Source organism: Indicator indicator, chromosome 16, assembly GCF_027791375.1.
Source record: "Indicator indicator isolate 239-I01 chromosome 16, UM_Iind_1.1, whole genome shotgun sequence".
Classification (NCBI taxonomy): domain Eukaryota; kingdom Metazoa; phylum Chordata; class Aves; order Piciformes; family Indicatoridae; genus Indicator; species Indicator indicator.
Window position 1 is genome coordinate 16,685,056 of NC_072025.1, and position 18,035 is coordinate 16,703,090.

An 18,035-nucleotide genomic window follows, 5' to 3' on the forward strand; every position below is an offset into this window, starting at 1 on the left:
GGAGTATTTCAGCTGATGAAAGGCTGGAGGAAAGGGAAGTGAATTTTGGATCAGGGTAGCACTGTTTGGAGACAGAGCATCCTGTCCTGCAGCTCACTCGGGGTCCACGTGTGAAGTTCCCCACAAGAGTATGTGGCTGTCTAATGGGAAGAGTGTAATGGGGGTGCCCAGGTTTTAGTGTGGGTTTTGTGTGTGCTGTTGCTTTTCTAATTGCAAATCTGAAAACAAAATAGTCACCATACAGCAAAAGCTGCCAGTGACTTCACAGGGCATGTGAGGACGTGCTGGAATGAAGATCCTCATAGCAGTGAATAAATCAGAAAGGACTTTAGAAATGGGAGGTGCATTTTGGAGAGCAGAGGATGTCCTCACTCCTCAGGAGCAAACAATGCAGTGCTTCTGCTTCCACGAGGGAGAGTGGAGTCACTGTGCACAGGTTTCTTCAGCATTTTGCAAAGGAGAAAGATCAGGAAATCGTGAGATGATGTGCCACAGGTCATGACATTGGTTAACCCTTGGTGGCTGGGGCTGCTGATAATTTCTGTAACAAGAGAGGGAAGAACTAGAGGGAAGCTGTGGTGTCTACCAGTTGTGACAGTGTTTGCATGTGGAGGTGGAAGGGGGCTCCTCCCTGCTGTATTTGTAGCAAATACAGCTCAGGTCAATGGGCTTTCTTGGATGGTGTGAAAAGCTGGTGAGATCAAAGAAAATGTGGCTAACTCGGGAGGTTTGGTAACAAAAGTAACCTCAGACAAACCCTGATTTTTTTTTTTTTTTTCCAGCTCCTGGGAAGCTCTATGAGGTAAAGCTGGTGGCATTCAATAAGCACGAAGATGGTTATGCAGCGGTTTGGAAGGGCAAAACAGAAAAGGCACCTGCAACAGCAGTAGGTGAGGAATGCCCTTCATGTGTTGTCTGTCTCTTGGCATGTGGCTTCAAAGGAAGGGTAGAGGGAAGATGGGGATGGTCCCAATATAAGAAAACTCCCTTTGACAGTCATTGTAAATTGCATTGGAGGAATTATCTTGGAAAGGAGAGAAAGGAGGGAAAATTCTCCTTCCCATTAGGGTTGTTTTTGACTGGGTGTGGATGACCTTCACTGTGTCCTCTCTGGCCCTGTTACTGGCTCAGGGAATGACAAGTGACATGGAGTTCATCTCTTGTGTTACAAAGATTCGAGAACATGAATTAGCAGCATGCCAGGCTTTATGCAGTCTAATAAAGAATAAAAGCTCTGAAGACCTAGGCTCCACTCTCAGCAATCCGTTGTGGGATGGTGAAGAGTTTGGGCTTCTTAACCTAGTGTGGGGCTGTCAGTTGAGTAGCTTTGATGATGACCTCCTGTGCTCCACTGTCACCACCTTGGTGCATGGTTTTTCATTGTGATCATTCCCATACACAAGGAAGAGCATAAATTGCTGCATGCGCAGAAGGGCTGAGCTGGGCATCTAGGCTTACACTGTGGGCCACCATGTTGGTGCAGGTGTCACAACCAAGGCCATGTTCCATGTTTTCTGTGTCTGTAATGGCTATCTTTTGCCTTACTGTCATGTACAACTCCACATCTCTTCTCGTTTTGTCTTGCACCATAGATCCTCCTGTGCAGAAGGGTCCTCCACTGCCTCCAGTCCAAGTCTATGCAGAGTCCAACAGCTCAACTTCCATCTGGCTAAGGTGGAAAAAACCTGACTTCACCACAGTCAAAATTGTCAACTACACCGTGCGCTTCAGCCCTTGGGGCCTGAAAAATGCCTCTCTTGTTACGTACTACACAAGGTAAAGAGGGACGCTGAGGGTCCATCTGCCACGTGTTGCTCCTGTCAGGAATAAACACACAGGGCAGGAGGAACCTGCATGGAATTTCCAGCACTGACCAAAATCCTTAGTGTTTCACGTGCTGGAAACATTTGCTTTGGTGATAGATATTTCCAGAGCTGCTGAAGTGTGGGACTGGGATTTGTCTCTGACTTGAATACCAAGGGAATCATTAACTATCTGATTTCTGCATCTTTTCTGCTCTGCTAGGACCTTACATGCCTGTTTCCATGTTAATGATATAGCTAGGTGCAGTTATGGCCAGTCACAAAGTATTCATGATTTGCGAGATGATCTTCACAAGTTTGGTTTAAAAACTATTGGAGTTTAAGCAGTTATGATAATTTGGGGGTGTATTTTGTATCTGGATTCCTGTGCAGATTTTCAGCATATAATGGGGATGTATTTTATATCTTGATTCCTGTGCAGGTTTTCAGTCTCGAACCAGGCTGTTTTCAAGCTTTTCTCTACATGAGAGATGGTCCTGAGGGCTGGAAACCTGCTTTGCCCTGTGTCTAGGAGCTGAGTGCTCTTGCATTCACATGACAGCAGGAGATGAAGCTATAGGTGAAACATCAAATACTCTAAGAGTTAGGATAATCTCTTGCAGTGTTCCTGGTAAGGTACCAAGGTGACAGTGGGTGAGAAAACACATAGTTTCATGGCCTTGTGAATGTGTCCTCTCTTGGCAGCTCGGATGAAGACATTCTCATCAGTGGGTTGAAGCCCTACACCAGGTATGAGTTTGCTGTGCAGTCCAATGGTGTTGGCATTGACGGCCCCTTCGGCAGCGTGGTGGAGCGATTCACCCTTCCTGACCGTGAGTGTTGATGGGAGTTGTATCCTGATTTCTCCTGGCTTTCCTGAATCTCTATCAAATCCCTCCTAATGTTCTCCAGATAGATCACTGTGGAAGATGGAGAAGAAAGACACAAGGTGGGAGGGTGTGCTAGGAATATTCTCTCAAATATGAGTGATGTTACACAGCCTCAAACTGAGCTGTGTGGCTTCATCAGCACTGTTATATTTACCCTGACTGGTTGACCATGGTACACAAGTCCTGCCCTGTACTGGGCACAGCAACCTCCTCTCTCTGCTCTCCACAGCCTGTTTGGAGAGGTGTGCAACCACTCAGGTTGGCCTTCATTTCATGTTTGCAAACAGAGCTGCTCCACCACTGAGAAAGATTTGGAGAAGGCAGAGCAGTTGCCATACGCTGCAGGTTGAATGTTCTCCTCTTTTCTGCTGTTCATGCTGGCTCACTACTTGTCTGTGGCAGGTCCCTCAACTCCTCCATCTGACCTGCGGCTGCACCCGCTCAACCCCTACGCTGTGCAAGTGCACTGGTGCCCTCCTGCCGAGCCCAACGGCATCATTGTGGAGTACCTCATCCTCTACAATGCCAACAACACGCAGCCTGATGACATGTGGACTTTGCTGACACGAGAAGGTGAGCCTCCTTGAGGTACTGTAATACTCCTCCCCACGTCCTCCTCCTTCTTATGCCTTCTTCCCTGCCAGGGAGCTCTGGTTGGTCAGAGCCTTACTTGGACAACATACAAATAAACATTCCAGAGGTCCTGCTACAATGAGCTTGTGCTCCATTCTTGGAGCATATGCTGGGCTTTGCTCCTAGTCATACAGGAGAGTCCAAGGACACAACTACTGAGAGACATGAGGTGTATGAAGTACCTCTTAGAGATAATGACACAAAATCCCTCACTTACGAGGGTCCAACTGAATTCCACTGCTGCTTTGCTGCAGCCTCTAAATGCTCTTGAAGCTGCACATTTTAAACCTCTTTTGACTTGCTTTTGATCAGGAAATATCTTCAGCACTGAAGTGCATGGTCTGGAAAGTGATACCAGATACTTCTTCAAGATGGGAGCAAAGACAGTTGTGGGATCTGGTCCCTATTCAAATGTTAAGGATGTGCACACCCTCCGGGAAAAGTTGTCTGGTAAGAATTTCCCCTTTGTTCTGGTGCAAGAAGTGAGCTGTGTTGCTGAAGACCACCATTTGTCAGCAGTGATGTTTCTGTTCGCCAGCAGAGTCCTCAAATGTGCAGTTCCACAGGCCTTGGGCAGCTGCAGAACCTATCCTGCAGCTGAACTTCATCTTCCTTCCCCATCCCAGCCCCTGTGGCAGTGCACATGCTACCTGCATCTTGCTGCCTTTCTGTTAGGCCTGGAATTGCTGTATGTGCAGAGCTGGCAGTTTGCTTTGGGCTGCTCTGAGTTGTCACAGCCAAGTGATCTCCATCCTTGGTGTGTCTAGGGGCTGGTTTTAGTGAAGATGGTGCTGCTCTGAATGTGAGACACTGTGTACCTTCTTCCTGCTAGCAGCTTAAATGCTTTCTCTGTCCTTCCTCTGTAGATGTTCTGGATATCCACTCTGTCACAGGGATCATCGTGGGAGTCTGCCTGGGGCTGCTCTGCATCCTCTTCTGCATGTGTGCCAGCTTCCGCAACAGCAAGCACAGGTTGGTGTCACCTCGCCTTTGCAGGTGTGGAAGCAGACAAAATACACTGAAGTGCTTCTCATGGTAGAATCATAGAATCATTTAGCTTGGAAAAGACTTTTAACAGCTGGATTCAAGGATGTTAACCCAGCACTGCCAGGTCACCACTAAACCATGTCCCTCAGCACCACATTTACACTGATTTGAAACCCCTCCAGGGATGGGGACTCCACCACTGCCCTGGGCAGCCTGGTCCAGTGCTTGGCAACCCTTGTGGGGAAGAAATGTTTCCTCATATCCAACCTAAAACCTCCCTTGGTGCAATTTGGGGCCATTTTCTCTCATGCTATTACTTGTTACCTGGGAGAAGGGACTGACCCCCAGTCTCACTACAACCTCTTGGGGAGATTCCTATTGGATTCCAGAAGAAAATGTTTCCCCATGAAAACAGTTAGACACTGGAATCATCTCCCATGGAAATTGGTGGATTACCCTACCCTGGACAGTTTTGAGACTCAGCTTGACAGGGTGCTGGGCCAGCTCATTTCAACTACACCTAGAAAGGTTGGACCAGCTGTTCCTTGGGGTGCCTTCCAACCTGGCATTCTGTGAAAATCCACAATCAGAAAACAGCTTTGCTGTTGAGAAGAGTTTTGAGCTGCTGGCAGATCTCAGGACTAGGAACAAGCAACTTCTGAAATCTCATCCTAATGTCGTCACCAAACTTCTCTGTCCTATTGCATCCCTTGTCTGTAAAGCAGAGGTGACAGGAGTAACACAGCTCCCCATGGGCAGGGGCCAGAGAATCCCTTCTCTTGTGCTGGAACTTTGGCAGTCCATGGCTGTTTGGAACAGAGGAAGGAGGCTCATGATTGATGTCAAGTCTTGCCTGTTTTCCCTCAGGGAGGCCCTGCCAGGCCTGGATTCCCAGGCAGCTGGCAATCACACTTACTACCACCGGAGCAGGCAAGGGGTGGCAGCTCCCAGTGCCACCTTGGATTCACATGAGCTAGAGTCCCTGATGTCCCCACTCCCAGAGGATGCACCCATGCCCCTGGGGGACATCACAGAACTGTCAGAAGTGCACAGCCTCATCCATACAAGCCTCCCTGAGGACACCATCCACGTGAAGAGGAAGGTAAGGAAGGACCCATGCATGTGGTGACTCCACCTAGGCACCCATGCATTTATCTCTCTGTAAAATTGACTGGCTTGGTCTTGGCTGTCAGATCTACGTTTGAGATCCCTGTGCCATCTACCACCCCTTGTCATCTCCTGGGACAGTGAGCCCTTATTCCTAGAGAAGGAGCTACCAAACTTCCTGCTGCAGAAAGCTATACTGTTGCTGTTGATGTGGCATGTAGATGGTGTGAGAAGGTGTTATGTCTAGAGGAGATGCTCTACCTTCCAGAGTACTCTTTTGCTTAAAGTAAAAGGAGCTTTGTCCATAAATGGTATGTTCATTGGAATACCTCTGAAGATATCATAGAATCATAGTCTGGTTTGGGTTGGAAGGGACCTTTGAAGGTCATGTAGTCCAACCCCTCTGCAGTAAGCATCCTTAAAGCATCCCCAGACAACCTGACCTGGAATGGTTCCAGGGAATGGGGCATCCGCCACCTGTCTGGGCAACCCAGGCCAGCATCTCACCACCCTCAAGAGATGAAATTACGTTTTATTTGTGAACCTTTCTTTTCTGAAGTGGTCTTTTCCTGCCCTGCTTGATCTGTCTGACATTGCATTGTCTTTCATTCCTCCCTGCCCATTTTCTCCCTCAAGCTTGCCTGAAACATTTCATTCCATTAGGGAACCTTTAATTGGCCTAATTTAGTTAATCTGTTTATGTCTGTCTTTGTAGCCCAGGGAGAGCATGTAAAGTAATTAGGAGGTTCAGTAAAACAAATGCATAGTGAGCACAGGGGATTTCACGTTGGCGCCGGTGATGCTCTCTGTGTGCCACTGGTGGGAAGGTGAGGGCAGGGTACCTGGCTGGCAGTGAGACCTGCCTGTCCTGCTGCTGCCTGGTGTGGTCTTTGGAAACAAAACATCTTCTGCTGGCTTCAATAATCCTGTGAGCTGGAGCCATGCTCCTGGCCATCCCTAAGCACTGTGGCAGATCAGTACTCACCTGAAGGAGGCAGTTTGCAGCCAAGCTGTGTCTATGGATTTTGGTGGAATGTAGCTGCCTGTCTGGACCCAGGGCAAAGGGTGTGAGGAATTTCCTATGGCTCTCCCTCTTAAATAAGGAACAAATGTTTTCAGTGATGATGACTTACCCTGAGAACAGGGCGGGGTGGGGAAGGTTCCTACCCTTGGGAGTCCTTGGGGGCAGCAGAGCCAGATCATAGAATCATTAAGACTGGCAAAAATTAAGATGATTGAGTCCAACCATAACCCAACTACTATGACCTCAAAACTATATCCTGAAGCACCACTTCTACACGCTTCTGGAACACCTCCAGGGATGGTGGCTCCACCACCTCCCTGGGCAGCCTATTCCAGTGCTTCACCATTCTTTCAGTATAGATCAGATCTCTCTTTCAAAGCAGCAATCCTGTCTGCAGAGTTTTACAGAAAGATTTTGAGGTGCGTGGAGCAGAGGTTGGAGACGGCAGAGCCAAGGCCTGAGAGCTTGGAGCTCCCAGTGTCTGTCACAAAGGCTGGCAGTGTCCAGCAGAGCAGGGAGCTTCAGGGAGAAGTGATTCTGGTTGTAGTCTCTACCTCCATAATTGGATGGGAAAAGGCCACTGAGAGTTAAATTCCCTGAGTATTTTTGCCAGCAGAATAAAGAGCTCGTTTTTTTTGATGGATGTGAGTAGGGAAGCTGGGATCACTGAGGAGCAGCCACACGCAGCCACCCGCAGAGCAGTGCTGTCACCCGTGGCGACCGGCAAGGATGACCTGGCAGGTGAAGGAGAGCTCGAGTGGTGGCCGGGAGCAACAAGCTGTTGTTGCCAGCAGCGGGCACTGGAGGGAGATGTGCTCCCATGCAGGAGGCCCTGCTCCCTCACTGCCCGGTTCCCTCTGCAGGTGCCACTTGCGCCAGCCCTGAGCATCGTTGCATCCTCTCAGTACTCCGAGGTGCATAACTGAAATGAAAAGGCTCAGGCCAAAACCATCTTTATACTGCAGTTGTCAAGAGGCCATGTGTCTGGATGATGATGTGATTTTACTTGGCTGGGTGGCCCAGGAGCTGGGCAGGTCTCATAAGCATGGCTGGACTGGTGCACACATGCCTGGTTCCCACAACAGATACAAATCAGAGTCTGGTGCTGTTGTGTGTACGTTTCCTTGTATGTGTGGACAAAATACTTCTAGCCAAGGCCCAGCAGTGAGTTGTAGGTTCCTTGGGTTGTCTTCTGTGCTGCAAATGGCTTCTTCCACCAGCCAGTTAAGCTGGGCTGCCAGAACACCCTGGGGACCCTGCCTGGAACAGAGCATAGCCTGGAGCTTTGTGCCCTACAGTGACCAGCTGCCTTCCTTGCCTTCTCTTTTCTTCTCTCACACCATGAGTGGTTGGAACCCATGGCAGGGAATGTGATGGAACCACAGGGAAGGGAAAATCCTTGTGGATTCCTGTTGCAGCCTGGCGAGGGGAAGCTTCTGGGGGTGCTCTAGGTTGGATGCTATCACTCGCAGTCCTAGTCAGTAAAGAAAAGGGAGTGAGAAATGTCCCAGGGATTCCTTTTGTTTAACAGCATGCCACATCACCACAGGGCTCAGGATGATGCCTGGGACAGACTTAGTCAGCTGCTGCTGCTACTGTTGGGTGGCTTTGTGTAGCTGTTATGACAAGGACCTGGCAGCTCCAGGCCCGTATGACCTTCTCCAGTTGCCTGCTTGCCTCTCCATCCTCAAGTTACAGTCCTGAAACCTGTTTTGTGTTGGCTGGGTGGCTTTTGCCATTAGCAGTGGCAGTGCTAGCTGCCCCCTGCTTACAGGCTTTCCATGTGCTGGCTCATTACCAGTCATGGATTATTCTTCATTGGTTTTATATTTGTGGCATCTGAAGGTTCCAGTGGAGATTGGAGGCTCTGTGTTATTAGATGCACAGGCACAAAGAAGGGGCTGTTCCCATGCCATGTCACTTTGCTGGAGTGAGGCCTGGAGACCAAGGGCAGAAAGACTTCAGGAAAGCTCAGGTTTGAACTGACTCCTGCAAAGAATCACAGGCAAGGGTTTTGAGAAGCCCCCTTGGTCATTTTCAAGTCAGGGCCAGCAGTTCCTTTGAGCATAGGGCTGTGACTTCTCTTGAGTTGTTACAAGTCATGCTGGTGCAGGATGTGTGAGTGGAAGGTGGGACAATCTGTGCTGCTAGACACCCCACTGGAGCCAGCTGGCCACCCTGCCCCTGTGTACAGGGCAGAGAGGTGCCACTGCAGCCGAGCCCTCAGCTCAGGGCTGCTCTGGACAGCTGACAGCTCCATTAGGCAGGAGCACACTCCGCCACTTAGCAGCCTCTTTTTCTTCCTTGCTGTGTGTTTCCCAGTGGTCACACAGGAGGATTTGTAAATACACTGACAAGTGATTTTCCTCTTACTCTCTTACCCTTTCAAGTGACCCCCAGGCTGATGCCCTCAGTAGCCCATGTTATAAATGACACCGTAATGCACAGGCCACAGTGATGCAGCTCTGCTTCCCCTGACAGATGGACTGAGGATGATGAAATGGCTCTGCTTCAGACATCTCTGTCACTGCTGCTTTTGAGCCAAGCAATGTAGGGGGTGGGGGAGAATGTTAAAAAGCATCTGCTTTCCATGGAAGGCTTCAGCTTTTCATTGAATGAAGCCAAACCCAAGCATTTTGGCTTGGAAATGTTTGACATCATGCTTCTTGTGAGCTGGAACCTTCCTTGCTTACTGCTCCACTCCTTCCTTGAGGGCCTCCTCCCCATGGGGACTGCATCCCATGAAGCCCGTCAGTAACTTGGAGAGCAAAAGCTGGAATGCATCAGGGACCTTGGATCCCCCCGCCTTGTTTGTCATTTTCATGTTGAAATCTTTCTGCATGGAAAAAAGAAGTCCCACTGTTTTCTGAAAAAGTCTTAGATGAAAGCTGTGTTCCCACGGAGAGTCAGCAGAGGTTCTCCTTTGTCTGGTGGGGGAGAAGTCTGTGTTATGTTGCATCTTGTTTGGAGGCGCAGCTAAGGACCTGGATGCTTCTCTGTTTACATGTCATGGAGCTTTCACAGATTCAAAGGTTGCACTGGACTGGAAGGGATCCTCAAAGGTCAGCATGTCCAACCCCCTTGCAGTCAGCAGGGACACCTCCAACTAGATCAGGCTGCCAAGGGTCACATTGAGTCTGATCTTGAATGTCGCCAGAGATGGGGCCTCAACCACATCTTTGGGCAACCTGTTCCAGTATTTCGCCACTCTCACTGTAAAAAACTTCATCCTATGTCCAACCTAAATCTCCCCTGCTCCGGTTTCAAACCATTGCCCGTCACCCTATCACCACAGTCCCTTCTAAACAGCCCCTTCCCAGCCTTGCTGTCGGTCCCCTTTAGATATCAAAATGTAATTGTAAGGTTTCCCCAGAGCCTTCTCTTCTCCAGGCTGAACAGCCTCAATTCTCTCAGCCTGTCTTCATAGGAGAGGTTCTCCAGCCCTCTGATCATCTTTGTGGCCCTCCTCTGGACTTGCTCCAGCAGATCCATGTCTCTCTTGTGCTGGGGGCCCCAGAGCTGGACACGGTACTGCAGATAAGGTTTCACCAGAGCAGAGCAAAGGGGCAGAACCACCTCTCTCAATCTGCTGGCTGTGCTTCTTTTGACGCAGCTCAGGATGCCATTTGCCTTCTGAACTACAAGTGCACTTTGCTGGCTCATGTCCAGCTTCTCTTCCACCAGCATCCCCAAGTGCTTTTCTGCAGGGCTGCTCTCAATTTCATCATCTCCAGCCTGTATTGATATCTAGGATTGCCATGACCTAGGTGCAGGACCTTGCACTTTCCCACTCACTGCTGTGGTGTCATTCAGCAATGACTCCTTTCTCTCTGCTGTGACACCTTTAAAAGCTGGGTGCATCTGGAATGCCAGCAGCCTTGTTTTGTACAGGATTGCAAGCTAGTTCAAATAACCATCCTCTTACAACAGGGAAGGTTTCAAGATCAACATTTCCTACATGCTCATCCTCAGCTCATCTATTTGCATGAAATCATTACTTGTCACAAGAAAGGTAACGTGATCGAGGCACAGTTTTACCACTCGGAGTTTCTACACAAAGGGTGAAATGAAAAGGCTTGTTTGCTTTGATAAGGATTTAGCTGTAATGGAAACACCTTCTGCTGGAAGATGTTTTTATTAGTTCTCATTCTCGTGTTTGCAGTGAACTGACAAAGGGATTTTTCCCTCTTTAAATTAGTATTAGACTGACACTTCTTGCCTTTGTTATTCTGTTGTAAGAGAACGTTTCCTTGTCTTCCTTCAGACATTCATAGATTCATAGAATAGTTTTGCTTGAAAGGGACCTTAAAGATCATCCAGTTCCAATCCCCTGGTGTTGGCAGGGACACCGGATTGCTCAAGATCTCAATCAACCTGGCCTTGAACATCTCCAAGGAGGGGGTCTTCACAACCTCCCTGGGCAACTTCTTCCAGTGTCTCACCACCCTCATCATAAAGCATTTCTTCCTCATCTCCAGTCTAAATCTCGCCTTCTCAATCTTGAATCCATTGCTCCTGATCCTATCGCTACAAGCCCTTGTAAAAAGTACCTCCCCAGCTTTCTTGCAGGCCCCTTTCAGGTGCTGGAAAGCTGCTATATGGTTTCCCCAGATCCTTCTCTTCTCTAGGCTGAACAGCCCCAACTCTCTCAGTCTTTCCCCATAGGGAAGGTTCTCCAGCCCTCTGATCATCGTCATGGTCTCCTCTGAACCCATTCTAGCAATTCAATGTCCTTCTTATGCTGGGGGCACCAGAGCTGGATGCAGTGCTCCAGGTGGGGTCTCCCAAGAGCAGAGTAGAGGGGCAGAATCACTTCTCTTGTCCTGCTGGCCACACTTCTTTTAATGCAGCCTAGGACATGGTTGCCTTCTGGGCTGCAAGCTCACATGGCCAGCTCATGTTGAGTTTATCAACTGACACCCCCAAGTCCTCTTCCTCAGCACTGCTCTTGAGCGACTCCTTGCCCAGCCTGTGTTTGTGCTTGCCCCTGCCTCAAGTAGCAAGTACTAGTATCATTTATTACACCAAAACACACTGCTTGAAAAAGCAGAGGAGCTTTCAGGCACACCAGACCTTCTTCAGGTCTGGGATGAAAACAAACCTAAAGTTAACTGCAGCTGCCTGACTTTAACGCCTGAGCCCCAAGAGGATTTTTTCCCCCCTCTTAAACATAATGTGCTTGAACAACATGTGGGATCTAGGCCATGTTGTGTGGCTGATGGTTTTTTTTTTCTGTTTGTTGAAAGTTGCAAACTGGTACAAAACAAGTTTGTTCTTAGTTGCAGCCAATTTCAGCCAGAGCTGAACAGGCTGTTCCCAGAGTCATCAAAACCTATGTAAACATGGCAGATTGACATTTCTGCTAACAGATGGTCCATGGGAATTGCAGCAGAACTGCCTCTTTCCACATTTCTTGGTATTCACGAGACGCTTGCAAGAAGGTTTTCAAGTTTGCTCTGTGTGTGTGCGTACGATGCTCAGCTCTTTCTGATGGCAAATATGCATGGAAGCATCTCTAACAGGACACACGTTTGTGTGCATGTTTGTGTAGGTTCAAGGCTGAGATTTCCAGGCAGTATTTGCTCAGTAACGTATGTTCCTTGGAAAAGGCACAGAAGCCATCAGTCAGTGATGTTGCTGCCGAAAGCCTCTCAGATGGCAGCAGAAGCAAATGGAACACGTTCCTTAAGTACCTACATGTGGTGCCACTCCTTATTGGGAGCTCTGTGCCATCACTTGCTTGATTCCTTGCTATTAAAGTGTGGTTTAATGGTTGTCCACTTAGAAAGAGAGCAATCAGGGAACGCTCTTGGCTCAGAGTATTTTGTGGAGGGTTGTGGAGAGAGGAATGGCAAAGACACTGCCTCCAGCACCCTTCTGAATCAGCGAATGCTTGAATGCCGCCGCGCTGCGTTCAGACGTCGCTGTTCTGCAGGGTGCTGCCCTTCACTGCTTGTTGGATCCTGAGGCTGCTAGCAGCAAAGCTCCTCTGACTTGGGGTTGGTGCTGGGATGTCACACTGCTCTGCCTCCCTCAAGGTACCACACCTTTCTGGGGCTTAAGTTGGGGTGGACAGGGAGTGCTGAGGCAAAGCCAGGGCAGCTCTGCAGCACATACAGAAGAGCTTCCGTGCACCTTCTGCCAGCACCCACAGCACAAGGCAGCACTGGATTCTTGATAAGTAGCTGGGTTAGGAATGCCTGGCTCATACACATCTGCTCCTGCATTTCTACCTCATTTCCAGCCAGATGGACTGAGGCATAAGGAGGTCAAATGACTCATGCAAGGTCAGGCTGATGTCAGAAGCCTCCTTGCCATCTTGGCTGGACTCATGCTTACACTGACTGTTGCTTGGAATAGCTCTGGTCTAAGTAGTGGCCACGTATGCAGGGCAGTTTCTCCTGCCTGGCAATAAGGGCTTTGGATAGTTGTGCCATGTATCTTCACCCTTCACAGACACAGAATCATAGACTTGCCTGGTTGGAAAGGGCCTTAAGATCATTGAGTCCAACCATAACCTAACATCTCCCTGTACACAACTGTAAGACCATCTTCATAAGCAACTCATCCAAACGTCTTTTGAACACCTCCAGGAATGGTGTCTCTACCACTTCCCTGGGCAGCCTGTTCCAGTGCCCAATGACCCATTTTTCCAAATATCCAACCTAAACCTCCCCTGGAGCAACTTGAGGTCATTTCCTCTTGTCCTATTACTTGTTACCTGGGAGAAGAGACTGGCCTCCACCTCACTAACCTCCTTTCAGGGAGTTGTGGAAAGTGAGAAGATCTCCCCTCAGCCTCCTCTTCTCCAGGCTGAACAACCCCAGCTGCCTCAGCCACTCATAGGACTTGTGTTCAAGACCCCTCACCAGCCTCATTGCCCTTCTCTGGACATGCTCCAGCACCCCAATGTCCTTCTTTCAGTGAGGGGCCCAAAACTGAATCCAGTATTTGATTTGAGGTACTCACCAGTGGTGAGTACAAGGACACTATCACTTCCCTGGTCCTGCTGGCCACATTATGGCTGATGCAGGCCAGGATGCTGTTGGCCTTCTTGGCTACCTGAGCACATGCTGGCTGACGTTCAGTTGGCTATTGACCAGTACCCCCAGGTTGTGCACATGAACACTGGCAGTAGAGTCAGGTCTGGGTTTTCTCTTTGTTTCAGCCTTGTGTTGTCCTCTCACTTCAATCCAGACCACAGGTAACATCTGTGGGACAAGGCCAGAGATAACCAGCTGATGTGGTCCTTAGTATGCATATGTATGTGAGTCACTAGCAGGGCTGAGCTCAGGTATATGCAGGACAGCCCAATAAAATAAAAACGTGGAAAGAAAATACTTTTGTGCCTGTGAACTAATAGTCTGAGCTGTTAAATAACTTCAGCTCTTAAAGGCACACATTTCCCATGCACAGAGGTGTGCATTCAACAGTTTATTGCAAGGGGAAGCTGAGAGAACCCAGAACAAATTGTGTTCAGCCCATATAATTTAATTAGATCTACAAACAAGGTAACACTGGTTGCCCAGGGGATTTAAAGCTGAGCTAAGAATTGCTTGGTGGTCTGTGACCAAAAAAAAAAAAAAACGCCCCTAATTTTGTGCCTGTGTATTGATGGGGAATAGCAGAGTGTTTACCCAAGCCCCAGCTTGAAGTAGGAAATCTGTGCTGCAGAGCAAGCAGTGTAGCATTGTCTTCAGCTCTGGCTGGAGCACACGTGCCAGTGCACACAGGTGAGGGTCCTCCTCCGTGCTGCAGAGCATTGCCTATACCAAAGCAGATGCTGTCATCATTCAACTCCAGCTTTCTACCGTCCTTGTTCCTTTCCAGCTTTGCAGCAATTCTCAGTAGGCTCACACAGCTCTGGGTCGTTTGTGGCTTTCCAGGGAGTTGATTTTGATGGACTTTTAAATGAAGTCTTGTGTCACAATAGACTCCTTGGCTTCAGATTTTGAAAACTGGTGGAAAGCCCCTTAGGAGACCAGTTGTGAACCATTTGGCAGCTTGCATCCACTTGCTCTGCATCGGGCAACAGAGCCATAGAGCCTGTGGTGATGTGCCTGTGCCAGGCTGTTGCAGGGAGCATGCTTAAACGGCTGCCATCCGAAGCCTTCTCCACGTTTAACTGGCATTTCTAACACCGTGATATTTCCCATCCTGCACTTTCCTTTTCCAAGCTGTTTCTCATTTCAGGTTTATGAGGATAAGAATCTGTGTCTGTGATAATTGGGTCTTTTCTCCTTTCTGCAGTCTTCATGGAATAAATCAGCCAGCCAGCCCTGGACAAACAGCATCACCAGATACGGGGACACGATCACAAAAGAGCCTCTCTCTGCTGTCAATGGCTCGCTGAAGCTCCCTTCCAGCGCGGGACAGAAGCTTTTGTTGCAGGCTCTGGTTTATGATGCTGTCATGGTGGGTGTCTTTGGGGCTTTAGTGACTTGTGGATTCTGATGTGCCTTTTCCCATTCATGCTCTCCATCTCCCTTTCCCTTACTTTGTAGCACAGCAGAAAATGTTCCCTTCTCAAGGCAGCTTTAGTTGGCTTTATGTTTTTTCCCTGGGTAAAGGAGTGTATGCCAGTGAGACTCCAATGGGATTGGAGTAAAAGCTGTTTTTTTTCAGGCATTGCTCAAAGCCTCAACTCCCCCCCTGATCTGTCTTGACTCCAGTCAGCCTTTGAGGGCCTGTGCTGTGGTCTTGTTCTGGTGGTGGTGGTCAAATAGGGCCAGACAGCTCGGCTGTCAGCAATCCCAGTTCCTGAGGACCTGGAACAGGCACCAGAAGTCTGCTTTTGGGTGTTTGCTGTGGCTGTGCAGCAGGCTGCCTGCTGAATGAGTTAGGAGCTGCAGTGCTCAGCACAGTCAGTAAGATCTACAGTGTGCTGGCCTGAAGGAGGGATTGCATTTTGTCTGTAAAAGGAGTCAAAGATCAAGCATTGATTTAAACTCCTTCTCCAGAGAGGGTAGAACAATTTCTGCTGCACTTGTCTTCTGTATGTGGGTGCAGAGATTGAGAGGAAATCCTGTTTCTGGTATTTCTTCACTGGACTAAGGGTTCACTCCGGTGTTTGGGGGGATTTGCACAGTGTCTATGCTACAGCCTTATCACAGCAAGCTGACACCTGATCCAGCTGTTTCTGTAACACATTTCTTGGGCTATTGTTTTAAAAAGTTCACCCCTCACCCTCAGCAACTTCAGAGTAACTACCTATGTTTCCTTCCTAGATAGTGGTGTGAAAACCAATTATACACAGGATGCAATTAACATTGTGGCTAGAGTTAAGACAATGTTTTACAACCCAATTACAGGGCACTGCTTACAGCACAGCTCACCCATCAGTTGGTCAACAAAAGGGGAAAAGTGTTAAAATATGTAAATGATGCACAAAGTTGGCTTCAACAGAAAGTGTGAGTGACACATGGAATATCACTTCTTCCATACTTTGAATCATCTTCTTGCTCCTAAATCATACTCAGCCCAGAATCTGAGCACTGGTTGCCTAGAGAGCACTTTGTGAGCTTCCAGACTAATCTGTTTTAAATTACTGAATGATAATCTGGAGCCCCCAACATGAGAAGGACATCAGACTGTTGAAGCAGGTCCAGAGGAGACCATGAAGATGATCAGAGGGCTGGAGCAGCTCCCCTGTAGGGACAGGCTGAGAGAGTTGGGGCTGTTCAGCCAGGAGAAGGCTCCTGGGAGACCTTATAGTAGCCTTCCTGAAAGGGGTCTACAAGAGAGCTGGAGAAAGGGACATTTTGCAAGTGGTTGTTGTGGGTAGGAAGAGGGGGGATGGATTTAAGATGGAAGAGGGTAGATTTGGACTGGGTACTATGAACAAATTCTTTACAGTGAGGGTGGTGAGTCACTGGAACAGGTTGCCCTGTTCCCTGCCACAACAAGGAGGTTGTGGATGTCCCCTACCTGGAGGAGCTCAAGGCCAGATTGGATGAGGCCTTGAGCAACGTGTCCTAGTGGAAGATGGCCTTGCCCATGGCAGTGAGGTTGGAACTAGATCTTTAGGGTTCCTTCCAACTCAAACCATTCAATGATTCTATGATAATCTAGCAAGATGATAATCTCATCAGCTAGATTCCCGCCTGTAGGCTGAAGTCTGCTCAAGCACCACAGAGGAGGACTGATTGTTTTCCGAGTTCAGATGCTTGAGTGTACACCAGCTTCTGCAAGCTGTGACCAGGGCTCTGGTGAACAAACCTGTTGTGAGACATAAACAAAATTAAACCAGGAGAGTGAAGGGAGCCCTGGTGTCTAGTTGTGGGTCTGGATCATGAGCTGTCTCTGACAGAAGCAAGTTTCCTAAAGTGTTGCCCACTCCCCCTCTAGAATTCTGGCCCTTAATATAGAAACAGAGTGGTGAGTTTTGAAAATTGTGGACTTTGACAGAGGCTTGGAGGAATGGTTGCTCCACCCTGCCAAGAAACTGGGGGCAAATCACTTCACTCTCCTGGGACTTGCTTTCCCCAATGTAAAATAGGAATTATGATCCTGAGGTGATTTGAGACCCTTCTTTAGACTTCAGCTCTGAGAAACGTATCAAGATAATGCTTAATGGAGGCATGTGGACATCCCATTGCACTCTGTGAGATTAAAGAGAAATATATTCCAGTGCTTGGTTGGGTCACAGCCTCAATTACCTGAATTTCATTTCCTTTACCTTTTTTTTTTTTTCTTTTTAATTTTCCCCCTGTCTGATAACAGAATGAAGCAAAGAAAAGCCACCCACCAGCCAACCTCCACCAAGTGGAAGCAGAGGTCATCGTCCATTCTGATTTTTCAGCCTCTGACAGAGACTATGACCCCCAGCTGCACACCCTGGAGAGCGAAGAGACAGAAACTGAGGACCAGGAGCCTGAAGAGCTCCCATCTGGAGAGCTGGCTCTTTCTGGCTCTCCCAGCACCCAGCAGGACACTAGCCAAGTGTTGGCGGACTGCACAGGCAATGCTGAGGTTCAGGCCCAGGAGGAGACGTTATGTCCCGACAGACAGACTAACAACACAGAGGCTGTTGGCGCCTGTGGGCTCACCAATGGCTTCCACAGCCACGGGGAGAGCCTGGATTCAGTGGAGAGCGGAGATTCAGACTCTGTCCAGGAAGGCAGGGGGAACATGCAGCCACTCAAGTGCCAGTCAGTTTCCCCATCCCCTGAAGAGGCCCCCCTCTATAGTAACTCTGGTCTAACCAGTTCATCCTCAGCATCTGAGAACATGGCATGTGTCCACAGTCATTGAAGAGTGAACCAATCTGATTTTGATCATGGGAGAGCTTGAAGCACTAGGAAGGGCCTGTCCCTGTGAGGTTGTGTGTACCCTTGACTCACTGGGCCCAGCAGCAGCTAGGAAGGTACAACATCTCACCAGAGCAGGATTTGGACCTCTCAGCTCTAGATACTGCTTTCAACAGACGAGTAGGTAGATCAGTAAAGACCCATCTCCTTCCTGCTGAAGCCTATGAGTGATGATGTTTGTGGGAGCAGAACTGACCCATCTGCCAAAGCCTGATGTGAAACCAGAGCTAAACAGACTTCTGCATTAGACTGGAGCTGTCGCTTTACTGCAGTCCTCAAGGTG

At 48.8% G+C, this 18,035-nt stretch overlaps 1 protein-coding gene across 1 annotated transcript in view; it reads left to right on the forward strand.

Moving 5' to 3' along the window:
* IGDCC4 (immunoglobulin superfamily DCC subclass member 4) overlaps positions 1–17,696 on the forward strand; it is a 96,298-nt gene extending 78,602 nt beyond the window's left edge. The window contains exons 12-20 of the mRNA XM_054388147.1: positions 783–890; positions 1,593–1,776; positions 2,508–2,635; positions 3,095–3,265; positions 3,638–3,775; positions 4,192–4,297; positions 5,180–5,414; positions 14,694–14,858; positions 17,166–17,696. Of these exons, the coding sequence (XP_054244122.1) occupies positions 783–890; positions 1,593–1,776; positions 2,508–2,635; positions 3,095–3,265; positions 3,638–3,775; positions 4,192–4,297; positions 5,180–5,414; positions 14,694–14,858; positions 17,166–17,696 (1,766 nt within the window). The remainder of the gene's footprint in view (positions 1–782; positions 891–1,592; positions 1,777–2,507; positions 2,636–3,094; positions 3,266–3,637; positions 3,776–4,191; positions 4,298–5,179; positions 5,415–14,693; positions 14,859–17,165) is intronic.
* The last annotated feature ends 339 nt before the right edge of the window (positions 17,697–18,035 follow it).